General features: G+C 37.5%; 1 protein-coding gene across 2 annotated transcripts in view; it reads right to left on the bottom strand.

Moving 5' to 3' along the window:
- The window catches only part of chst8 (carbohydrate (N-acetylgalactosamine 4-0) sulfotransferase 8), a 125716-nt gene extending 104704 nt beyond the window's left edge, over positions 1 to 21012 (bottom strand). Inside the window, exon 1 of one of the 2 annotated variants that reach the window (XM_085352182.1) lies at positions 20796 to 21012. In XM_085352182.1, coding sequence (XP_085208308.1) covers positions 20796 to 20955 — 160 coding nt within the window. In that variant the 5' untranslated portion in view covers positions 20956 to 21012. The remainder of the gene's footprint in view (positions 1 to 20795) is intronic. The other variant, XM_085352174.1, reaches the window with a different exon arrangement.
- Between the last annotated feature and the right edge of the window lie 5995 nt (positions 21013 to 27007).

Below are 27007 nucleotides of genomic sequence, written 5' to 3'. Positions count from 1 at the left end.
CATCTCCCACTCACCTGAACATAGTCAGATAGTTGTTATTTTATGGTCAAACATGTGTCATGGTCTTTGTTCCTCTGTTTCCTGTTTTAATCTGAATACAATGTTTTTCTTTGGTTAATTTAATTTCCTGTCTTTGTACCAGCCCATGTGACACTGTTTTTACCTTCTCCTATTATAGCGTTCAGTTTGTCTGTGACCTGCAAGTTTCTCTCCCAGTGTTTCAATGTTGTTCCTAAAATCTGGTTACCCTTTTCATATTGTTCATTTTTGTTGCGTTACCTTCTTGTTGGACATCTGTTAGCTATGTGTTTTTTGTGCGCTTTACCTTCTTGTCTGTGGTTTTGTTGTTTTTTTTTTAACTCTACATATAACTGATCAAGAATGAGCAGAGCAAATATTTTCTATAGATGAGCCTGGGAAGGTAAGACATTTTTTGTGAGTGATAAGTTGTTGGACTTTTTGCCTAATAAGTAAAACCACTTCAGAAATTGAGAGGAGGCTGAGAGCACGTGCCTTTATGGAGGAGACCATTACATCTAGTGCTGGGTTAGCTCTAGGATGGCTAAATATTCTAATGAAATTCAGATCTCAATAGAAGCTAATAAGCTACTAGCACCCAACCAGCTCCATTTCCTGAGTCAGTTAACCTCTGGCCTTGTACATTCCTACCTATTCCTGCCTTTCTGCATACTGTCCTTCAGCTTGTTTCTGAGACACCACCCTATTACACCAGTTATTCTCCAGCCCAGCAGTTAGAAGCCTCCTCATCCTCCTATTCCAGGTACTAAGTCAACAATCTACAGCTCTGCTATCTGTAAGCAATACTTCTGAGTCAATGTTCATCAGGTTTGACATGCATGACCTGGATCTAAACCGTACAAGGTGCTGTTCCTAAGTTGCCAAACTTCAGCATTATCACTGGCAATTTCTAGGAAACAGCTTTTTGAGATGCCAATTAACATTTCTAATAACTTTGATAAGAAAATGAGGCTTTCAACATAACTGACTCACCACCACATAGTGCCACTGGCTTATTGCTTTCTAGCTTTGTTTAGAGCCAGGTGCTCAGAACTCCAGCCACCATCCCTGCTATTCCTTGACTTGCCTTTCCTCCTGTTATTTCACTGTGAATTTTTTCTCACTTCCTGAGTTTACACCTGCATCAACACACGACAAAGTCAGACACCTTTCACAGTCATCTAAAGCCACACCACGGTCTCATCCATTCATTTAACATCAATTCCAGACCTGATATGAAGACTGTTTCTGTGTGAGCTGCTGCTGCTGGCATCAAAACTTAATAATTTTTGAGAAAGTACCTCTTGCCTGCCCTGTTTTTGCAATGTCCACCTGAGCTTCTTGGTTCTATCAAACCTTCTGTGTTTCTTTTTGGCAAGAGTGACCCCCAAAACAAGAAAAAACATTAATTACAGTTAACTACACAGCAAACTAAACTTGCACTCAAAGAGGGATTCCTCATGTGGATGGATAAGTGTGGAGTAAGTGTCAAGACAGAGCAATGCCATAGGAGGACAAATGAGACATGATGCGGGGGAGGTATTGGGCTTTGGCCAGCAAATATATCTACAGAAACAAGAAAAACACCCACAAACTCTGCCAGGAGGAAACACTGAGTCAAAGACACAGGGATGAAACCTACATTAGTGTAGTCATGCCACTGTAAGGGAATAATTGACTAATTATGAAGATACTGTTTCAATTCTTTTTTCTAATTTCAAAACAATGAAAAACCTCTGCACACTGTCTCATGTACTGGTGGAATATTTATTTTGACGGAAACATTTTGGTCTGTACAGTCTTTATCAGGTTAAGTATATTGCCACGCTGAATTTCAGCAATAAGTAGCAACACAATGCGCAGGAGTTCTTTTGCATTGTTTTCAGTTTTTATTTTTCTCACTCATTCAGGTTACACAAGTTTCTTGAAAAGCTGATTTGACATTTTAGGCCATTAAACAAGTTTCATAAGCAGTAATTTACAAAAACCTCGTAGGCCACAGAATCTAGTTAAAATCACAGTTTAATAACCTATACATCATGAACATGCAACATTTTAAACAAGTTTGCTATATATATATGGACTTCTTTATTTATTTTATGTATTTAACCTAGAGTTAACCTAAGGCAGCACACAGGTGCAGTTGTTATGCTGTTGCCTCACAGCAATAAGGTTCCAGATTTGAACCATTTAGTTACCTCAACCCCTTGTATTTAAAAATATTCTGCCCATGGCTGTGTGGGTTTCCTCTGGATACGCCTTCTTTCTCCTAAAGTCATGATTGTTAGGTTAATTAATGATTTGAAAGGCTATGAGGGTATATGTGGGCATGTGTGGTTTATCTCATTGTGGGAAGCTTTTGATGGACTGGGGTCTGATAGCTGGGAAAGGCTCTAGGCCCTCCACGACCATAAGTTAGGTAAGTGATTAAGAAAATGGATGGATTAATGAAGAGACAGTTTCCATAACAGTTGCAACATGACTATTACATATCACTGAAAGTTAACTAGTATATAATGTTAACTGTCAGTTCTAGATGTCATGTCTTAGTAACTGTATCAAATTTGGACAAAAAAAAAATTTGGCCAAAAAAGATTTTTCTCGCAGTTATTATGTTTTGGCTTTACATTGAATCAGAGGAGTCAGAATATCGAAATCTATTCTGTTGTAGTCAAGTTTGCCTCCCTGTGGACAATGATGAATAGATTGAGGTAAAGCTCAGCGAGTTGATGAAATATGTTTCACATGTTTTGCCTTCATTAATTTTGAGCTACGTTGTTAGCAACAAATTTAAAAGACTTTGGAAAAAGCAATTACTGTATATTACAAAGAGACTGTAATTTGTTTCTATTGTAATTAATGGAACCTTTTGTCATGCTTTGATGAAATAAACAGTGTAGTTTGGAACAAAAATAAATCTCTGCAATACCATTTATTCTGGCAGCTGGAAAAGTGTCAGCTGATTTACTCTGATAATAACTTTGACAAATAATTACTCAGTTTCTTCAGGCATTTTCCCCCCCTAAGTACAGGACACAGAATTGAGCCTTTCCCACCCATGTATTAAAGGTAGTGTAAACCATAAAAAGTCCACCTAATCAGCTGTTCATATTTAGCCATGGTAATTATCTTTGTGATCTGTGATTGGCACAGAGTCACTTCAAATAAGGCCAGTCTGCACTGAAGACGGAACTAACTTAAATACTTTCTTTCAACATAGTGTCAATTTATTGAGGTGCAAGAAAAGTGCCTATTTTTTTTTTTTTTTTGCATTTCCTCTTCAAACCTTAGAATACAAAGTAAGGAATTTATAATCACTTATTATCCACGGCATCATTCTTCTTGAATACAGTGAGCCATGAGGATATTCACAGAAATGTGTATTTTTTGTATAGATGTTTGCATGATTAAATTTCATTCTCGGTGTAGCAGGAAGAGTGATTTAAGCCTTAGCTTAAAAGAAAAAGAAAAACAATCCATGAATAATACTAATGCTAATAATAAAATACATTAACATCTCTGGGTTGACAATGCATGGAAACATGGGACACCTTTAGTGATAACAGAACACCAAAACTGTGTTAATTTAAAAAAAAAAAAAAAGGCTGTGACAACAAGACCAACAAACCATCCAGCCAGCTGGAACTACTTATTACAAATAAACAAAAGGCAAAGGTTAAACAACCTGGATCTTGGTTGTGTTCAGTAACTGAAATTATATTATTATGAGGATAATAATTGACTATCCTCTGGCTATCTTCCAGTATATTTAAAGGCAATCTGTGTGTAATCACTTATCTGTTGTTGATCTATCAACATTGCAACAAGTAAAAACCAATTTCAAAGTTACATTTTATAGCAAAGCTTTTGGAAAGACGGCCTAGATACAGCTTCTAGAAGCATTAAGTCAAAACAACATATTTTAAAATTTTAAGTCAGGTTTTAGGCAGCATCACAGTTGAGTCTGTGCTTATTCGGGTAACAAATTATATTTTAAGAATTACAGTAGTGCAGAAAAATTTGATTTAGAAATTGCGGCACTGGGTTGGTATATCTGGAAAGACTTTGGAATGGATTATATCTTATTGAGTACAACTGAAAATTTGTACTTCTATTAGTGACCATGGCTGTCCTTACTCTGAGGAGTTCCTCACGGGTCTATACTGGGAGATTATAGAGAAATATAACATTTTTTTCCACTGCTATGCCGGTGACAAACAGCTGTATCTCTTAGTGACATCTACAGAGCCTCAAATGTTGCAGACTGTCTGATATTGATAAATGGATGTGTAAATTTATGTGTATCAAAAACATGTCCTGTGGCATTGTTCATCACTAATCATCTCACGTTACTAATGTTTTATTTCTTGGTCTTAGTGAGTCCTGAACAGATGATCGCCAGGAAATCTCAATAATACAGGTGGCAGATAAGTAAACTTACTATTTTTGGGGGAAGAGTTACAGGTGGAAAATCAGTCAAGATGTAGCCTATAAATATCTATGAAAAATGGCACTATTTTACAGCACATTAGGCTACCAACAAATACATTTAAGAGACCGAAGCAGAAAAGATAGTTGGTCATCCACTATTGTATTCCTCATGTGCTGTCTGTTCTTGTCAGCGTCACAGAAAGCTCACTATGCTCCACCTCAGGTGTAACTGTGGAAATGTTAGTGGCAGAAGCGAGGAGTCCAGATGGAGCAGCTGTTGGGGTTTTCCTGGGTCGAGTAAGATTTGATTACATAAATGAAGCTGATGATCCTTCCCAACAGCACACATTGCCTCCCTACAACCCCCCCACATGCATCCTCAAATAGACACACTGATTGCCAACATCAGAATCTGTATCTCTTCCAACCCATCTTTGTCTTTTCAAGATAAGAATGACAGAGCTCAAACCAGGAGATGCTGCACGGCAGGTTTCTTTTCTCAAACATCCCACGCTCGTTTCCATGCAGAGATGGCCTAAAAATGACATCGACAACCGGAGCCTCATTAATCTTTATAGGAGCTCAAGTCAGAGTTTCCTGCTTCTCGTTGCCTGTCTGCTATGTGGCATATTCTCTTGAGAGCACTATTCAACATCTTGAAGGTGCAGCACGTTGTCACGGCAAAAGATTCTGCACGTGGTAAAAAGCAGATGAAAGGCAAACAGGGTGTGCATTTTAATATAACCTGTGTGAGGACATTAACAGAATTAACAGCTTAAGCAGCTCTGAAATCTCCTCTTTATATTTCCTACACCTGTGCCCATGACCCTGGAGACAGCAGTGGCGCTTAGGTTGTTAAAAGTAAGCATTTGTGTCCTCAGCCTGCTGTCAGTATAGGGACAATGTATGCATGCACCCATGAGGGTCTGTCTCATGTGAATAGATGGACTTTGAAGGAGCAACTTAAAAAAAAGGCTGTTTTTACTATCATGATCGTTTTTATTGCTGTCTTGTTCCAAAGATATTAAACACACACAAAAGGGCACTGAGAAGGTATAATCGAGGCGATGCCCCAATTCTGTCAAATTGTTGCCTCACTGAGTCCTCCCCTGCTTTTTTCTGCAGTGCTTTGTTGCCTGCAAGAATCAATCAGCCCTTTACACCTGAGTTATGATGGTTCCCACTAACATCAATGTGTTACTGTGGCACCATAAGTGAAAGACTTATTTTTTCCAAGTAGCTGACAATTTAATTGCAGTGCCTGAACAATTTCAGCAAGGAAACTATAATTAGATAGGAAACAGCTTATACACAAATTATATGTACAAAAGAAAACATTTATAATGTTGTCTAAAATTTAAAAATAAAATAGCAACTGGATAATTGTAAATCAGCTTAACAATATGTGGCTTAACAACATAAAATAAAATACATTAAACTAGCTAACTGATATCCAGTTATCCTGTCATTCCTGTTATCCAGATTTATTGAAAGCATAGTTCAGTTGTTAGTTGAGTTTAAACTTTAAGAAAAAATTTCTTTGCTATAAAACCATTTTCCAGAAAATTTGGATATTTTGAGCAATTTTAATGATTTATATTTTTTGAAGATTCACATGTGACACTTGTGAAGGGGTCTAGAGAAGTTGTGGAGAACATTTTTCTGCCTGTATCATCAGTCAGCATGGCCCATTTGGTGGTGGGCCAGTGATTTTCTGGAGACGCATATCCATCGAGAACTAACAGGCTAGGCAACAGCACCCTGACTACCATTAGATATCGGAATGAATGCCCTGGTCCAGATCTGGGAAGAGATCCCTCACAAGACCATCTGTTATCTGATTAGGAGGTTGCCCCAACATTGTCACACATGCAATTATGTGGGGGCCATACAAACTGCTGATTACCATTTTGAGTTACTGCAATGTAATTTTGGTAAAATTGACTACATGGACAAATAATTCTTTCACATTGACTTTTAGGGTGTCCTTGAATGTATCTTTCATTTCCATCATAAGATGCATAATCCTTACTACTAAAACACATTCTTGTGTTATTTTGTATTTTTTGAGCAGTATACACTTAAGCTGGTCAGTAAAACATTTACTTCTGTTACTTAAATAAAGGTTTCCATAAGTTAACATTTCATAGTTTTTTTTATTTTTTTTATTTTATTTAACAGCATGTTGCAAAATATACAAACTTTTCTTGACATGGTAATTGTAACTTTTCTCTTCAGTTCATGGAAACTTTTCAGGCAGAGAAGAGTTTACTGCATGAACTAAAACACCCATGAGGGGATGTGTTGGAAAAAAAAAACAGAATAGGTTTCTTCCATTAACGTGAGTAGAATTCTTATTTTTAGTTAAGGGTCATGAGCTGTGACCTGGCGCCAATCTTGGTGGCAGAACCAAATGTCTCCAGGAACAAAATGACAAAGATTAACTGTCCCCTCGAGCTTGGAGGCTCATAATTAATGCTGCCTCACTTCCCTCTGTGACTCTGCTAGGAGGAGGATTGCCACAGAGTTGATAGAGTTGCCATTTAAGGGTCAGTCATACCATTTTTGGCGAAACAGAGCCGGCAATGTCTTTGTGAGGTTTAAGCATATATTGATTTGTTTATTGTTTATATATATATATATATATATATATATATATATATATATATATATATATATATATATATATATATATATATATATATAAATATGTATATATATACACACACACACACACATATATATATTAAGAGAGAGGGAGAGAGAGCGAGTGAGAAAAGCAGAAAACCCCAGATGTGATAGATGAAACAATCCCAGCAGACTGCAACATCAGGAGCATTAGAAAACAGAAGTGCCAGAGGCTTAAGGAACAATTGGAGCAGATGTGAAAAGAAAAGTTCAAAGTGGTACCAGTGTTAATAGGAGCATCAGAAGCTGTAACCCGGAAACTAAAAGAGAGGCCCCAGCAGATTACAGGCACAAGTTCAGAGGTCGCTGTCTCTTTCTTCAGCAAGATTTTAATTCTTGACTTTTGAATCTAGAAAACAGTCATTTTGACGTTTAAACATTGCCAGTAAATAACGAAAACTTATAATAAAAGGTAAGAATGTCTTCAACAAGATTTTAATAAATAATAAATAATAAACAACACATATAAAGACACAGCTGGCTTTGACAGGTCTTTGGTGGAGCATTAAGTTTTTAAATATGGTATTGGTTCTGCTGGCAGAAAGCTGAGAGGAAACATGCTGAGTAGTGCCAGTCTCAGTGTGGAGTACACTAAACAGCCTTAGAAAAAGGGTGGCTTTGAAAGGCTCCCTCCTACCTCTGAGTGGGCTCTGCAAATCCTTCCATTGAAGTGGGCTTATTTCTTAACAGTGCTATTGCAATTTTGTATGGAACCACTGGAATCCTCTTTGCACATAAACACCCACAATGAAGTTGGCAAAAAAATGAGGAAATATTCTGTGATGAAATACAGTCTGATTCATAATCAATAGAAGTGGGTGTGGAAGGTGGGGTCCTATTTTCTGCACCAATAAGCCGAAGGACCAGTGAGGCATACAGTACAGTATAGTGGGGGTAAGTGTATCATTTCTAGTGCAGGTGGACAAACTCATCTATGATCATTGAGCAGCAATTGGAAATGAAAGGCAGTCTTACTGTATATATGGAGGTTAACTCCCTTAGCCTCTGTGTAACCTTAGTCACTTCTCATAAAACAAGCAGTGCTGTGTTTTTATGGTGCAGGAAGACAAAATACCTCAAAGACTCACAGAGATATCACGAAATAAATATAGGGGGATCTATGTCTAATTCCCTTTTGTGCCAACCTCTGAGAAAATTGGAAATGGGTAGTGAACAGCTCAATTTGTCTTCATGTAATTTAATGGCCTGCACCTGTTATGGGCTCAGTCTAATGCAGTAAAACACAATGAGCAAAAATGGTTCTGACTCAGGAAAACAGGCTGCAAACTGCCTGCCAGTCGCCTGAAAGCCTTTCAATTTTCTGTGAAGTCTGCGCTAAAAGGTCCTAGTGTAAAAGGCAGAATAAGACAAATAAAAGAAAAGGGGCAACAGAAAAAATAGAAAAATAAATAAACCCAAGGACAAAAGTTCTTAATTCCCCTTAATGTCAAAATATAATATTCTCAAATAATGGCAGTCTTAAGAAGGTTGTCATATACTCTGAAAGAAAACTATGATAGGTGCAATTTTCAGGTCATTTTTCCTTACTTGAAAACAAAATTAGGGGGTTTATTTATATGTCAAGCATGAAAACATTGAATAGCTTCTAGAATAAAGGCTGTCAATGGCATGATGGGCACTAATTTTTCATTTCACAAAACTCTCCTCATCACAGATGTGTTCATCATCTGACAGTAATAGAGTCAGAAATGAGGTTTAGATTGTTGTGATGCATCCTCAGAATTGACATTAATGGCCTCTCATTGAGTTGCTGAAGGCCATTAGCTAAAAAGGACAAAGCTTTGGAGTTGAGATAAGGTGGGAAGATGCACAGCACCATGTAATAGCTGTATTTGAAATACAGTGCCCCACTGGGTATGTTGCCTATCCAGAGGGAAATAACGCAGATAAAACATGCTGTATGTTACCTGATTGCAGAGTTGTTCCTGAATAATTTATTTTGGAGACAACACTGCCAATCTTCTTTTGCCATGACGATCAGTGGACTGAATTCAATAAACTATAAGTGGTTAGTATGTGAAATAAACACAAGGTCTTACTGCATTGTGTCACTGGCAATGCGATGTAGTCTACTCTACTGTCTGAGTACCTTTTTGAGTTTTTACATGCACACGATTCCAAAGGCTGGCAATTTAAATGAATGAATGAATACAAAAATTTCCTAAACCTGACAAAACAGGGGCTAAAATGTGAGAGCAATCATGGAAATAACAGCATTTCAGCTAAATTAAAAATCACGATCTGACAATAGAAACAATCATGTTTGTTAGTAAATACCTTACTATTGTTACCTTTTAAAACTTATGCTTTCAAATTGTTGCTACAGCATTATGAGATTTGTTATTAGTAGCTTGCTATCACCAGTCTGTGAATGTATGGGTGAATGACTGGATATGTAAAGCGCTTTGGGGTCCTTAGGGACTAGTAAAGCGCTATATAAATACAGACCATTTAATTTAGCATTTTACCCAAAACACCTCTGCGCCTTAGAGCAAAGCCTTGTTTAAATAGAGTGTAATCTGCTAAATTGGACAAAAAAGAAAAAAAAAACAACCCATCTGTTACTTATAGTTTCCTATATGAATGCTCAACTTAGATTTAGTTGATGGATTTAGATCCATCAACTAAATCTTCAGGTTCATTCTCAAGCACTGCAACAACACCAACACATACAGAGTGACTCCAATGTATCTGAAATAGCACCAGGTCAAAGTCATTTCATTCTCATTCAGCTGTACAGAAAACAACCAAGAGGATCTATTTCTTGTCATATGACTGGTGCTCAGAGATCAATAGCCTCAAATCCACAAGAGACCCCCCACCCAGTACTGGTTTGAAATCACATTGTAAACAGCCTGAAATAGCTCCTCTGTGACTAATTCCGTCTCTCTGCCATATCTACTGAGATTGCAAGTGGCTTTTTGTATGGACCAGAAAATCAGATTCTTTACCCTATTAGAGATACAACCCCTACACAAATCTGACATAAAAAAATCTGGCTTGTCAATATTAATAGCTAATATGATCAAAGATGGCTGTGCATGTTTTATTAGCCATCTGGCAGCTCAGTTGGGTAATTTAAAAGCAATTTTGGAGTTGTAGCATTTGGGAGAAACAAACAGAGTGGGGGTGTAGGGGCATGAGGTTGATAAGAGACAGAAAGATACACTAGGTGCAGGCAATTAGCTGTATGGCAATCCCCTTGTTAAAAGTCTGGACAATGCCCAGTTTGGATTGATTCAGTGGATTCAGTCTGGTGACAGCTCCCATATCGCAGCCTCACTGCCCACTGAAGTATGCATTAGGACTTGGCGTTGGCAGCAAGATGGCTTTTACATTTAACAATCTGTGCCCAGACTGAGTGGAAGAGCTCAAGAGACAAGTTAACAGAGGGGAGCCTCCCATCACTTGTCAGCATTGTCGGGGGCAATTCCTTATTATCCCCAGTCTATTGGCCTCTATCCATGTCATTTATCTTTCTCATCACCTTTCCTTTGTGCCCCAAATCACAAATCAAGAGGAGGTCTGGAGGGGATATATGTATATAAATATGTCGAAAATTGACTCACTATGGATTACTTTGCTCGTGCAGACCTCTTTGTTTGGAAGCAGACAGAGGTGGCTTTTATGTGTCTGCCAGCCAGGCCACAGCTCTCTCCATCAATGGCATGCCATTCAGAAGATAAGCATCAGCTGGCAGCCCACTCCACTGACACCACCACTTCCTCCCGGAGTCAGCAGATTACATTTTAGAAGTTGACAGCTTGTTATCACTTTGGATAGCAGGAGGGCTTAATCTTTTGTTCTTTTCTGGCTGGGGGAGGGCTGAGGAGTCACCAGCTCAGGCCACTGAATCCACTGACTTCCCTCCTTGTGCCCTCTGCAGTGACACACATGGTGAATAGGCCACTCTCTCCTCCAGTCTTTTCATTTTTCTCTAAGAGTGCCTGCACTTTGTAGAGGGATTACAGTGATGGAAGCCTCAGCAGTGCACAATGATATCCATTCAACATGTCTCCCTGGCTGACAGGGGATAGGTTCAAGTCTGATTTGATAATGGGTACGCTGGCTTCAGTCTGCAGGGATGGATCAGTGCTCCTCAGACAGGGCTTGTCCTCTGGGAACAATCATGTGGAATCCCTCCCAGAATAATATCCATGACTATAATGGGGGAGGAGAATGGTATGTTTCGTGTACAATAATATAGCTCATACATACTAAGTGTTGAGTGGAAGCTTTTCTTCTCTTTAATCTCTGTTTTTGGCAAAAATGTCACATTTTGCACTTATTATCATTACTATCATTATTATTATTATCATTATTACTACTACTACATCATGTTTAACCAACAAACATTACATTTTCTACTTTACCTTTTGACCTTAATTTGGTATTTCACAACAAGTATTCCCATTGAAGCCCATTCAATTCTAGATAAACCTTATTTTTGGGACTGTTTGGGAGTATTTTTGCATCAAAAATAATTAATCTGTGAAAATGGAAAAAATGTTTTGTTTTTTGGACATTGCATAGAAACAGATTATAACTTTAAATAACATATCTAATCTTTAGATGTCCTGTTGTCATGTTTAATAGAGAATCAATAACACTTACATATTATCAATTGACCTATTTAACAGAATAATAAAATATGCATATTTGCTGGGCTAACAATAATCTAATCTTTCATAATCTTCCCTTACTAAGCAAATGATAAGTTCAACAACTTTGAACATTTGAGCAGTTATTATTACTGCTTTGCTTTTCATGTAACAAAATGTCTCCTTGGTGAGAGCAGTAGTTATATAACCTCTGTCTCCCCCCACTTTATCTTTGTATGTCTCTTCCTTATGGAATATGTCTATAAAGCTCAAATTTTAAAGCATATTTTAAAGCTTTAGACATGGTTTTCTGCTTTTACAATATGTTATAGCAGTGAAGACAAGCTGAAGCTTATGCATCACACCAATGCTTACTGATGAAATGAATTCATCAGAAATATGCAACTGCCTTACTGAAAACAACCCTTTAGCGTTGAGTTGTGAAAAAGTGAGCAAAAACTACTTTGGGATAAGAAGAAAGTAAGTTTTGTAAGTGACCAGGAGAAAATCACCACACTCACAGTAAAAATAGGGTACGCAACAACTTTTTTTTTCTTTTCTCAAAGTGAACAAGTGGGATTGGAGTGTAATTCTGGCTTGCAACTCCATTGTTAAAGACAAAGCGTTATCAGCCCGGTTATTATCAAAAAAAAAAAGGAGGGGTCAATTGAATCAATAAACATATTGATTCGAAGTTGGATGGAAACTCTAAGAAAGAGTTTGAATCCAACTTAATGGACCTTGCATGAGTTTCCATGCTTTGGTCTGGGAGTGCAACACTTTTATTACAACTCCCAGCTGCTTCCACCATTACGATTGCCACCCCCTAATTGCACAGTAGACTTTCCCTCTTCAGACACCTCTAGCACAGAGGTTCCTACAGGCAGTTTCCAGTCCAGTCCTTTAAAAACATATCCCCACATATATATATGTGAATTTTTGATAATTAAAAATGAATCATCCTTCCAATAAAACAGATTATTAACAAAAAAGAACCAGCCAGGTAAAAAACTATTTTCTTCAAAGGTGTGCTTTTCTCAATACAACTGAGGTCTCCTATTTAAACCACCTTCACCCTGCTTCTCCTGTGCTCCACAGCCAACTTGCATCCTCCCCCCACACACAGGTTTCCAACTTTCTCTCTCCTACACAGAGAAGGGCTTCGAACACTCTAATCATCTCCTCCAAGTACTCAACTCCAAATAGCTGGCAGCTGGATTAGAGTAAATCACATCCACATAGGTGTGACCTACATCACACACATTAAAAAACAAACAAACAAACAAAACCAAAATGAACAGAAAACAATAATCCCAACCAGTGTTTGGTAGGAAATTCTCCCAATTATTCCATTATGCCACATTTTACAACACAGTCACAGAGACAGCCTCGGTTTTTGGTGTGACATAGCTTGAGGAAGACTGACAGCATCAAGAGGGAACATCTGTGATTACTGTCTTCAAAGAAATTTTCAAAAATGAGCCTCTCTGTTGGATCCACCTGGCGCTCAGCGTCATTCTGTTTTATTTCCTTTGGAGTTCATAATGTTACCCAGCGTGGTATTATGGAAAAGGGCAACCTGAAAGCCCCACCCCCAACAGCAGGATGGCCAAGCCATGCTCTTCTGCTCAGCAGGGACTCTAACCCTGTTTGCTTGTCAGTGGCTCAAAAGATGCATCCTCAACTCCGCTGAGCTGAAAGAAAGATCACAGCATATGTTTTTCTTCTTTTTTTTATTTCAATCAACATCCTCTCCCTTATTTGCTTGTTTCCGCTCTCAATTTCCTTTGGGTTTGTGTTTCATTTTTCATGGCTTTTCTGGATAGCACAGCATCAGCTGTTTTAAATTTGTTTTTGTGTTTTTTTTTTACTTTGAAGAGTGAAGAAGAGTTCAACAGAGAACTCTACAGTAATGTTTATTTATTATTTAATTTATATTTACAACTCTATTTACTAGGTTTTTGTCAGGCCGATAGCACTATCTTCATTTTGTATTTAGTTGTGACTCAAACTAAATTCCATTGTGGACAGAAATTTTGCTGACCATTAACTTATATATGGACGTCATATGTTGAATGTGACATGTTAAAAAAAAACAAAAACGCAGTGATAGTACTACCACATTTAAATATCAACAAAGAATTTGGATTTATAATAAATCTAAAAAAAAAAAAATCATAGATCTTAACAATCGCTGTATGCTTGATGTTTGTGCACAGTTTTGATGAGACTAGGCCTTCATTAAAGAGGAGATAGGGTACATAAAAACATTTATGCATACATGCGCTACAATCATTAAAGTGAGATATGATTATTTATTTAGTTATTTATTTTATACTGACCTCTGTTAGAGCAGGAATGCAAAAAATAATATCAAATCTATTTGTACAGACTGAAATAGTGAAGCCACTGGTGAGCAGGATCAGATGGCAGGGTAAACAGATTATACTGCAAGGCTCCCATGGCATAACACTGGGCATTAATGTTAATGGAAAACCACATGACCTTGCAGTTGCCTCTGAGCAGCTCCATTTCAAATCCAATAGACATGACCTAGGTCTGGAAGACGCTAGTGAAATGGTGATTCAGGCACCTGATACCCATGCTTTAAAATAGTCTCTTTTTTCCCTTTCAGGGCATCCCAAAGGTCCCCAATAAGGTTTCCTCCATTCCCTGAGGTGGACAGCAAAAGGAAGAACTGATTGCAGGAAATCAGTTGCTGAAATAGTTTCCAGGATATCCACACATGTCTAATGCCAGATGTCATGTGATCCTAGCACTAAGCAGGTTAGCACTTCTACATCATTTCAATTAAGGTGTGTTTTCATAGTTGCTCATGAGACAGAATGCACTCTGTTTTATGGGAAATTTTATACTTAAGGTTGTTCAGAAGTACTGTGATGTTGGCTTTGCCAAGTATTGCTTTCCAATGCTTTTCAATCTTCCTGCTTTGGGAGGAATGGAGGGGATTGTGCCAACACAACACAAACAGACTTATTTAAAGGAGCTTTGCACACACGCATCAAATAATGGAAAAATGGAATAATATAACAGTGCGATTTTCCATCCTGTGGTGGATTTGCTTACAAGCACAGTACAGTTCCTCTGCACCTAGGGTCATCAGCACAATTTAATTACATTAAGAGACAGCTAAATTGGACTATGCAAACAGAAAAGGCTTAGGGGATTACTGGGACTCTGACAGAGAGATCAGGTTTTTCCTTGAAGCGTGAAACAATATGCCCAGTTCCTGGCAAGGTCCATGTGGATAAACATAGAGGGATGGCCAAGGCAAATTAATTTTTTCCTTGCTTTTATTTACTGTAGAAAGTCGTAGTGTTTCAAAATACACTTTACATGATTATAAAAAACTATTCCCATCTGAAGATGTTCTCACATTTTATGTATTACCTTTCTGTTTTTTTCAAACTGCATGCATTTGTAATATTTATGACAATATTTATATGTTGTAGAAGAAACATTATCTCACTGTTTTATGAACACTGCTTCCTGTACTGCTACAACCCTAGTGTATGACATTATATATATATATATATATATATATATATATATATATATATATATATATATATATATATATAGGTGTTTTTTTTAACTTCATTCATGGAAAGGCAGTTGGTAGAGACTGACATTTTCAGACCTTGGCCTTTACCAGCACCCCACTCCACCGTTACAGTAAACATCAGCCAGTCACTATGAAACAAGATCAAAGGTAGTGATGATATCTTGTCTACTAAAAGATGTTTTTAACATCCATCCAAGCCACCCAGTAAATGGTCATTACTCAGTTAAGTTCAGAAATGGACCCTTAAAATCTTCAATTTTTCCTCTCAGAAAAAGAGTCATAAAAGCAATCTTTTAGTTGCAGATTTTAAGTGTTTTAAGTTTTTTTTTAATAAAAAAACAAACAAAACATTAGCATATAGCATGTTACTATCAATTAAACTGAGATTTAGCCACTTGCTTACCAATAAATACACAAGCAACCAAGCAGCAGCTGATGCTCTACTTCTCCATCTGTGGATTGCTCTGTGTTGGGGTTCTCGAGGTGAAACATAGGGCAACCTTCCACTCCCTGAAGCAGCTGGAGTCAGACTCATTGGAAAAATGCCTAGAGGTGTAACTTTGTGCAGACAATTTATCTGAACTGCAACCTCTTCAGGTGTCTGTTCTCCCTGTAAAACTGGCTGCTGTTCCTCCAATTGTCCTTAAACAATTACTTCAGAGTGTTCAGGAGATGACTGTGGCCATTTAAAGAGCAGTTTTCTCAGCTACCATTGTGCAGGCCATCTAAACCATGGGATACAAAGCTCCTAAGTACAGTGTGAGCCAAATAAAGAGGTGGAGAAGGAGGGGGTGGCAGATAAAAGCTGACACCCAATGTATTATAACTCTGCTCTATTAGATATGAGCTTCTGCTCGGTTGAAGCACCATAGCTTAAGGCAAAGATACTGCTTGCTTATTGTGCTTTAGCGAGGGGGCTGGGAACACTGTGTAGCCACTGTGTTCTGTATACAGCACACAGTCTCTCATGCATGATTTAGTAAAGTGAAATTCTTACTTCAATTCCAAGTAGTGATACAGTAGAAGAGATAAAAGGATGTGCTTAGGCTGCAAAACGAATCATAAGACATACACTACTGGTTTGAAAAGATGGCTACTAATCAAAAGAGAGAACTCATTAAAGACATGCTGCTGCCACCTATTAGCTTTGACTCACTTGAGGAAGCTCGTAGCCTCCACCTTCTTTAATTGTTCATGTTGGGAGCCTTTTACTTCATTTGTAGTAATGTCATAGTACTGTGTGCGGATGTGGAGCTCAGCCTTGTTTGTGTCTTCTAACTTTAGAGTACCTCATCTTTACTATATTCCATTTTACATATAGAGCAACCCAGTATCATGGCAGAGCATGTAATAGAAACGCCACTCCACCATGCCTACTTCTAGCTTTGCCTCTCCGAAGTTTGAAATGGTTATGCAGGCAGAAGTTGCAGTAAGCTGCAGTACCAGCAGAGGGAGATATTTTATTTCAAGCCAACATGAAAATAATCACGGGAAAGCATTTAAACAGACATTACAACACATTTACACGTACATACATATTAGCCATTATGTATTTAATCATTCTGGCATAGAAGGACGCTGGAATATACTTCATACCTTCCTTGGTTATTAGTGACTTCTTAGCTTTAATATGTTACCCCCACCCACCTGTACTGCACCACACCAGTACTTCACCTCTTTATTTAATCATAGCTCCCAAAACGACACTTTTGTTCTCCAGTACATAATCATCAGTTTAAAAACATATGCACTGACATTTGATAGGTGTAACTGTGAAGTTGCAACCTTTTTCCTTAGCCTAGTTTGAATTAGTTGCTGCCCAACTACGTCAGACTGAGGAAATTGTTTTTGCTGTGTGACCTCCAAATTCATAAGGCAATGGCAAAATTGCTGCATATCTAAATTTCTAAAGTCAGTACTTAGTATTGCTTAGATGTTCTATTTCTTAAGAATAATTTTTTTATTCTACCGTATAGCTATCTAGAATTGCCTTTTTCCGTTTTGGTGTATTCTACATGTCATTCCATTTCTTTATGTCGTTATACTAAATCTATGAATAATTAGTTTCAAAATTCTTCTAAAATTTCAAATGAATAGTTATTTTACTCAAGTTTATCAAAATTAACAGTAACTCTAAATATCTACAATTTAAAACATTTAAACTTTGGAGCAGTGTGACAAAGTGGCTAGGACTGAATTCATTTGTCACTTGCATATATTGTTATTTTGTGTTCTGTTATCGTATAGTCTATCATAATGCTTTAATGTAAACACAGCATATGTAACCTTGGCGCTACACACTATCCCGGGTCTGTTTGTGGTAGCATTGGGTATATTCATTTCATCTGTGCAAATGTTCTTAAAGCTAAATGTCACTTCATCATTAATTGATTTGAATCTTTCATTTGTTTATGTAGTTTGGTTATACTTACCAATGTGTGTTCCTTTGAGCAGGTCCTATGTGTAAAACAGGTATATGGGAAGGGCCGCCCCAGTACTTCCTGGTTTTTTTGGATATGATGTCATTGATCATGTCAATTGGGTGTAACCAAATGAAGGTGTCTCTTTTGTGTAAAATTGTTTATTTAATTTAAAATAACCTCATGAGTCAGATTAAGTGAAGAGATTGACTTTTCAAACCGTTTAGCTGGGTGAATGAGTTTTATTAAGTGGCAAAATTATTTTATTCTGGTTTCTTTGTCTAGACTGTGTTATTTAGTCTACCCTGTTTTCCCAATGGTAGAGGTTAATGAGGTCAAGGTGTGAGTGGAATTCTATATAAAGCAGGTGAGATTTTGACTACCAGGTTCTTATGTTTTATGAAACAGTTGTTGAAAGGCCATGCCAGAAACTAAAGAACACTTAAAAGAAACCTGAACAGTCTGCAGATGCTGTCTTCCTATCACTTTCCATGCTGCTTATGTTATGCTACCTCACAAGCAGTTAGCAGCTTTGTCTCACAGCAAAAGGTCCTGGTTTCAAATTACATGTTTCATGGTATCCACGTGGAATCACTTTGATTACTCTAACTTTCTTCCACAGTCCAGAGACATGCAAGTGTTAGGTAAACTGGCAATTCTAAATCGGCCATAGGTGTGAACGTGAGTCTAAATGGTGATCCGTCTGCCTGTGTTAGCCCTGCAATAGAGTGATAACCTGTCCAGGGTACTAATTTAAAGGAAAGAATGAAATCATGTCTCAGATTGGCAACATGGCTAAAATAAAATGACACATTAGAAATAATAATATAATATAATAATATTACTAAAATTCATATATAGTTTTATATAAAGAGTATACATTGCATAGTATGGACGTTTTTGTTTTTTTGTTAGTTTAGAAAAAAAAATCCTCCTCAAACTGTGTTGTGCTTTTGTTGAAAAATATTGTTCCTTTAAAGTAATGGTCCACCTCCAACACAGTTTCATACCAGATTTCACAAAGCATCTGGTTCTTGTAATCATTACAAGCTCTTATGGGTCTTGGTTAGATATTTCTCATGAATGTTGAATACTGGCTGTCATAGTTTTTGTGTTTCTACATAATGTGAATGTTTGTCTTGCATGTGTGCTTCCGTGTGTGTCCTGCTTGTCATTGCAAATGCCCGTTTTTTCCACCTGACACCGTGCCTGAAAGCATCTGACAATCAGGGGAATATTAGAGGGTTGGAGAGATTCCACTCTGGCTAAGTGGCTCTTATTGCTGTGGAGTGTGACACCACTCATATTCATAATGATTCACAGTGCTGTTGACACATGATAGTGCAGATAGCCTACTTAGTGGATTACAGTTTCTCTGACTCTGACGCTCTCTGATGGTGATGTTGATTGTATCTCCAAAAAGCTCCCTTGACTGGTTCATCATTTTCTTCGATCAAAAATCTGTGAACATGTCACAAATGACTCTGGTAATTAAAAAAAAAGATGTCTTTTGATTTCAACTGGAGCATGGTTCTTAAAGTAGTGATTTTGTGAAATCAAAATAAGGTGAAACATCACCCTTTAGTCTCTGAATAAAAATACCAAAGTTAAAATGAAATTCATAGATTTTTCCAACAGCAGTAGAAAAATGTGACTGACACTCTCATTTGGTTGAAACTGTAGCATAAGCCATAGCTGTGCATATGTATGCAGCTGATCTCTTGTTTCTGAAACATGAAGCAGCTTGGTTGTACACGATTAGGACACTCTTCCATCATGGCTGCTTATACCCCAATCTTCTTAACGCTGAGTGCCAAGCACAATGGCACTGGGTCACTTTGCAAGGATAAAGGTTTAACTCATTTAGAAATTGAATATAGAGCCTTGTTCTTGAGGAGGATTGAAAACTGACCATTTGTTCTATGAGATGGAATGAAAAAGGTATTATTTGGGGAACAAATGTTTTTTCTGCTTCTCTCTCCATCTTTTTTTTCCTGCTCCTTAGTGAAACCAAAGCAAATAATATAACAGCTCATACATGCAATCTACTTTCTGATTTGGAATGTGCCTCTGTCTCCCAGTTTGATTGCATGGTGTGTATATCTGCATTATTGTGAGTTCTCCCAGCTTAATCCAGAAGTCAATTCTGCTTATCTGGATGGAGTATTTTCAGTCACTTTGGCAAGGACTGCCTAAAGCTGGCTTCAGTTTCTGAAGCTGAAAAGCAGCCTCACATCATCACACTACTACAACCATGTTTGAGTTGATATCATGTTCTTTGTATGAAATATTGTGTTACTTTTATGCCCGATGTAAGGGGATTCAAACTAACCAAAAATTAAGTGTTTTTCTTGACAGTCCATAGACTATTTCCCTAAAGTCTTGAGGATCATCAAGATGGGTTTTTTTGGCAAATGTGAGATGAGCCTTTGTTTTCTTTTAGCAGCGCAGTGGGATTTGCCTTGGAACTTTCTCATGGATGCCATTTCCCCCCTTATCTCTTTCTTATCAATGAATCATAAACACTCACTAAAGTCAAGTGAGGGCCTCAGTTATTTAGATTTTAAATGAAATGTTATGCTTTTATTGCTTATTCCTATTGCCTAAAGTATTTTAATTTGATTAAATCAATAACTTTGATTTTGACACTACACACCTACTGGTTATCCATTTTTGGATGTGATAATCAAATTCATGACTGTGGATTTGTGACTGGAGCATTTGTCATTACTTTTATTCTGTACTTTAAACAGTTTTTGTCTGTGAAAAAAAAAAACACCTAAAAGGTTTCTGAGAGCTTTTCAAGCCTATTGAGAAAATACAGTGGAACACACACACACACACACACACACACACACACACACACACACACACACACACACACACACACACACACACACACACACAAATCCTAAGAGTAAAGAAGGTTAATATAAAAAATAGCTAATCAGAATATCTAAAAATGGGAAAATATCAGTAAACGTAAAAGCCATACTGGTTAAATCTGTTTTAGGGAAACTACAGACTAACCTGGGCCTTGTTGCTGGACCATCTCTGACAGAGCCTGCTGGTGGATGAAGAGAACCAGACCTCCAGCAGCGAACAGCAGGACAAACCAGAGGGAACAGGGCAGTCTCCTTCTCCGTCCACGCAGGGAGTCCACCACCATCTTCCACTTCATCCACAGCATGATGTAGCACAGTCAGATGCTAATGTAATAAGTTCTGAGGAAAATTAAAGAAAGTGTGAGTATTTTCATTTCTTTGCATCAGTATTGCAGTTAAATCAGTAAATAACACTGATGGAAAATAACATATATTCTTCTTAGTTACCATATTTCTGTATATTTAAAATGTGCTCATCCCTTACTAAACCAAAAAATGCAATCAAGTTATTCGTTTTATCAGTGTTAACTAATTAATAGTGTCCATATTATGCAATGTACAGGTTAATAATGTATTGTCAGAGTCGAAAAAATCTGAAACATTTAATCCTTAAAAACCAAAATATTTATCATATATGTTCCAGTGCAACTATACCCACAGTAGCCTCTGTCTCTTTAAACTCCCAGTTCCACCCCCCCCCCCACAATGCTGGTCTTGTTCAAGTACATCAATAAAGAAATAATAATCATGAAAATACACCAAAGGAAGGGATTAACAAAAAAAAACAATAATACAGATTCTTTAAAGTTTGCATTTTTTCTGCATTTTTGCTTCCCACAAGTGCATTTTGCAGGATGCTTCCTTGTGTTGGAGTACTTTTATATGGTGCATTTTAGCCTGGAACCAAACAAATCTGAACACTCATGTTTAATTTGTTCTGGCAGAATACATCTGGCCCCCTCCCGTTCACACAGATTTGCACTAGGCCTTCACCATGCTGGGCCAATCAAAACCATTTATCTAATGTGTGTTGGGCTTGATACAATTACATCCCTGCATGCTATAGTCCATTTACATTTTCATTTTATTTATTTATTTATTCTTATTTTACGCGTTTCATTGCTCTAATTGGTTACAGGTTTATTCAGAAATATCCAAATATCCAGAGGAATTTTGGAATTAGTGTAAGAGCACACCTTGAAAACTAAAACTGACAAGTTCCACAGTAATTCATATTTGGCCTATTTGACAGCTTTTTCTTTTTACTAAAGTAAATTATCCACTTCTTCCTCCATTGGTAAATATCCTTGAACCTTTTTTTAATGAATGCAGCAACAGTCCACATAGACTTTTGTGTCTAATCAGAGTGATGTTTTCCACTATGCAGCCTGAAAATGAAGGTTAATATTGCATTTAAATGAACACAAGATAGAGTCCTATAATTTTAAACCTGATTATAGCACTTATATCAGAATTGTTTGGTGTCTGTGTGCACATCTACACCATAAGAAGTTCCGCTAGATTACAGACTCACAAAGGCAAAATAAGCCAGGGTATTTATCCACACCCCAAACCCCAGCCTATTCATGTATTTAAGTTAAAAAAAAAAAGTTAATTGAGTCAGACAAATTAATGGTGTTTAGAAATTCAACATGGAGAACACCTAATTCTTCCAAATAAAGAAATCGGTGTTTTGTTTGTAAGGATAGAGTCAAGTAAACACAATTCCAGTTGGACTGGCATGGGCGCAGACCTGTTCTAAGGTCTGTTCACACAGCAGAAAGACCGCGTAGCATCTGTCTTCAAATTAATATGCAAATGAGCTGTGGTACTACTCGAGCATGTGTTGCCATTGCAGAGAACAAAATTGGCTCTATTTGAGGGATGTCAAAAACTTGACTTTCACATTGCACCATGTGCTGATACCAGAACTGAAAACCATAAATGAGTGTCAAAAACCAGTTGTGACACGTGTTTGCTGCAATTCTTTAATATACAAAGATTTCTGTCAAGATTTACCTTTTGTTGATACAGATGATAAAACACATAAATAAAAGAATGCAGCACAAACACGCAAAAGAAACAGAAATCCAGAGGGACTTATAACAATATCTCACTACATAATCAAGGTAACAAACAGTGACAAAGAAGACATCAAAACATCAACTTGGAATGAAAAATGATCAAATATGCAAATAAGAGAAAATACACAGAATGTAGATAGATGCATTTGTGTTTCAAGGGATGGGAAATGTTTTTTGTGTCACAAAAATCTTAAAAAAAAAAAAATGGTCAGGTGAAGTAAGCCTTTACTGAAATGGGCCTTGGCATTTCATCATCAGTGCAGATGCAGCCAGTGATCCATTACTGTTACAACAGTGTTCCACCTAGAGTAGGAGTACTGAACTAATTCAGATGGTGTCCACAAGGGATATTAGGTTTTTCACACACAGGATTTTGGTGCTTCAACACTGATACTGAAACTCTCAAAGGATTCGTCAGCTGTTGGCAAAAGAAAAAAAATGATTGTTTTATATCTTTTTTTTGCATCTGTTTCATGGATTCCAGCTAGGTTTAGCTATGACTTAGGAAAGAGATCTGAATAATAGAAACAAGGAGCCATGTAAGCAAGACATTCAAATATAATATGCAAGCAAATAATCAAATGTGAGTCAATGCTACAGTAATTCAACAGCCAGTAAGATGTCACCATGTTTGCGTGCAAACACACATCTGTAGCGTGAAGTATATGGGTTTGTTTTGTATTGTATACACTACCAGTCAAAAGTTTGTTTTTTCTTTATTTTCATGACTATTTACATTGTAGATTCTCACTAAAGGCATCAAAATTACAAATGAAAACATAGGGAATTATGTAGTAAATAAAAAAAGAGTGAAATAACTTTTATAACGTTTTATATTTTAGATTCTTTAGAATAGTCACCCTGATTACTGCTTTGCACACTCTTGGCATTCTCTCTCAATGAGCTTCAAGTGAGTAGTCGCCTGAAATGGTTTTCCAACAGTTTTGAAGGAGTTCCCAGAGATGCTGAGCACTTGTTGGCCCCTTTGGCCCTCACTCTTCGGTCCATCTCATCCCAAACCATCTCAATTTGGTTTAGGTTAGGTGACTGTGGACGCCAGGCCATCTGGTGCAGCACTTCATTCCTTGTGTTTCTTGGCCCAAACAAATTTCTTCTGCTTGTTCCTTTTCCTTAGTGGTTTCTTAGCAGCTATTTGACCATAAAGGCCTGATTCACACAGTCTCCTCTGAACAGTCAATGTAGAGATGTATCTGCTACTGGAAGTCTGTGTGGCATTTATCTGGGCTCTAATCTGAGGTGTTGTTAACTTGGAATTTCTGAGGTTGGTGACCCTAGCTCTTCCTTTCTTGGGGCGGTCCTCAAATGAGACAAAATATGAAACATATTTAGAGTTATTTATCATTTTTTTCTTTGCCACATAATTCCATATATCTTGCTTCATATATTTAATGCATTCAGTATGTATCTACAATGTGGAAAGTAGTAAAAATAAAGAAACACCATTAAATGAAAAGGTGTGTCCAAACTTTTGACTGGTAATGTATCCATCAGGAAGTGCACACAGCATATAAATCAATCAGTCAGTAAGTCACCACAGGTACTGCTTTAAACAATCAGAACTTTATCTCATTTGTAGTACTATTGCAAATCAGAGTACAGGGTGGGCCATTTATATGGATACACTGTAATAAAATGGGAATGGTTGGTGATATTAAAGTCCTGTTTGTGGCACATTAGTATATGTGAGGGGGCAAACTCCTCAAGATCGGTGGTGACCATAGTGGCCATTTAGAAGTCAGCCATCTTGGATACAACTTTTGTTTTTTCAATAGGAAGAGGGCCATGTGACACATCAAACTTATTGGTAATGTCACAAGAAAAACAATGGTGTGCTTCGTTTCATATAAATGGCCCACCCTGTACTTGTATTGTGGTCAGCAGTGTCATTTTTACCATTTAGGGAACAGAAGGAAACAGAATTATCTTTTAAAAGAGATGTCATAGGAGGCAATACCAGTCTAAGGATGGTATGTATCAAACATGTAACACGACCAGTAGCAAATATTCTTCCAAAGCCCTTAACTTATAGAAAGGTCACTATAGATGACCAGAAAAATTCTAAGCTACATTAAAAATAAAAATTATTGACATGCTGTCAACAACTGCCACTGTAGAGTAAGATAAAAATGATAGGGATACTTTACTTGGACAGATAGCAGCTGAACTGATACTGTTAGGATGCCTGGGTCGTCGACCCAGGGTTTTTGAGTTTATGATATTATTTATACTGTCTAGTTTTTGGTTTCTTTGAGTTCTGTCTTATGGCTTATGTCTCTGTCTTCTTTAGTTGCTCTGTCTCCCCTATCACCTGCATCCCCTTGTCTAGTTCGCGTCTATGTGTATCTTAAGTTCCTATATCCCCTTGTTCAGTCAGTGTTTGTGTCTGCCCTGTTCCCACGTCTCTGTTCCCTTTGTAGTGCCTGCATGTGAGTCTGTGTCTTTGTTCAGTCTGTGTTATGTGTTTCCTGTTTTACTTTGAAGGTCTCCGTCTTTTCTCAGTGTGTTCAGGTTACGCTTCTTTGGTCTCGTCAGTTCTGATTTGCCCCAGCTGTGTTTCCCTCCTGTTACTCATTTCCTGATTGCTCCCTCTGTGTATTTAAGCCCTGTGTTTCTTAGTGTCTGGGTCGCGATCTACTGTTTTCTTAGCTGTGTGTTCTGTCATTTCTCTAGTTTAAGTTTGTTTTGAGTTTTGTTATATTTTGAGTATTAAATTAAAGCCTTTTTTGAGTTCACGTCTGTCTCCGGAGTCTGCACCTTGGGTCCTATTCCTGCCTGCACACAGCCGTCACCTAACAGATACAGCAGTAGAACCCATATCGAAATGAACAACATGACTTCATTTGCATGTGCCTGGGATAAATTAGTTAGATGCCAATCCATGTTTTGGTTTTTATTGACAACACTGGCCTGAATGTTTTTTCATGCCAATCTATAGAGAAACCATGCAAGCAAAGATAAACTGCAAAAAGTGCAATCAAAAGGTGAGAGAATTGTTTTTTCTTTGAATAAGTATTTGTTATTATGGAAAGGCAAGCTTACATTTGACACAGAGGTGTGGAGAGAAATGCATTTTCTGTTTTTTATTTCTTACAATGCGGTGAATGTACTCAAGGGTGCATCATTTCAGTTCAACACAATAGTCTTCCAACACTTGGAGCTTGTATCAAGCTTGTATCATCTCATGCACAAACTGTGAAAGGTGTTTCTAAAAGTTTTCTGTGTGAAGGTGAAGAAATCTTTGTGTATATGGTCGTAATGAAGATGTAAAACTCTGTGCTCAGCGGTTGTGTTATTTAACATTTTCTTCACTTTCATCTTCACAGCAGGAGCAGTGGAGGCAACAAGCGGGTACAAGCAGACGTTTCTGCCATATTAATATATGCTAGAACATTGAGCCAACTGTGAACTCCATACAGTTACCATGCAAATACAGGTTACTGAAAACCTGTATATAACCTGTATAAGTTATTTGCTTCTTCAAAATTTCTTAGTTTTTGCATATTTGTCATGCTTAAATGTTTCAGATTTTTTTTAAAAGTATTATTTAATTTATTAAGGAAAAATCTACAATGACTAATAACCAGAAAAAACACAAAAGGCTCATCTTACGTTTACCCCCCCAAAAAGAAAAGAAAAATGACATATGAGAAAATATTCTGTGGACAAGACAAAAGTAAACATTTTTGGAACGTTTGAGTCCTGTTAAATCTGGTATAAAACTAACTAGCATTTCATAAAAAGGAGATCATACTAACAGTCAAACATCGTGGTGGTAGTGGGATCTGGGGCTGCTTTGTTGCTTCAGAACCTGAATGACTTGTTCTACTTAATGGAACTTTAGATTATGCTCTCTACCACAAAAACCTGAAGACATCAGTTCATGCCATCAGTTCTTGCCCTGCAGGTTAAAACACTTGGGCAATGATCCAAAACACATGAGCAGTGGCACCTCTGAATGTCCCCACGCAAAAACAAAAAAGCAAAGAAGACAAAAGAAGACTGGAGTAGCCTAGTTAAATCACAAGTCAAATCTTTGCATCAGAGAGGCAAAGGGGGACTATAGGAGGAGGATCGAGGACCATTTGAAGAGTAATACCAGCCGGCAGGTGTGGCAAGGCATCCAGCACCTAACCAACTATAAGATCAATCTCGGAGCTGCGGACGGTGACCTGGAGCTGGCAGAGGAGCTGAATATCTTCTTTGCCCGCTTTGAGACCAGGGTACCGGAGGTATTGGAGCCACAGCAGCAACA

Source organism: Diplotaxodon limnothrissa, linkage group LG1, assembly GCF_057381915.1.
Source record: "Diplotaxodon limnothrissa isolate DT_005_m linkage group LG1, D_limnothrissa_male_GT1.1, whole genome shotgun sequence".
Taxonomy (NCBI): domain Eukaryota; kingdom Metazoa; phylum Chordata; class Actinopteri; order Cichliformes; family Cichlidae; genus Diplotaxodon; species Diplotaxodon limnothrissa.
The sequence above is the reverse complement of the archived record's forward strand: the minus strand, read 5'-3'. Positions and strand labels throughout refer to the sequence as shown.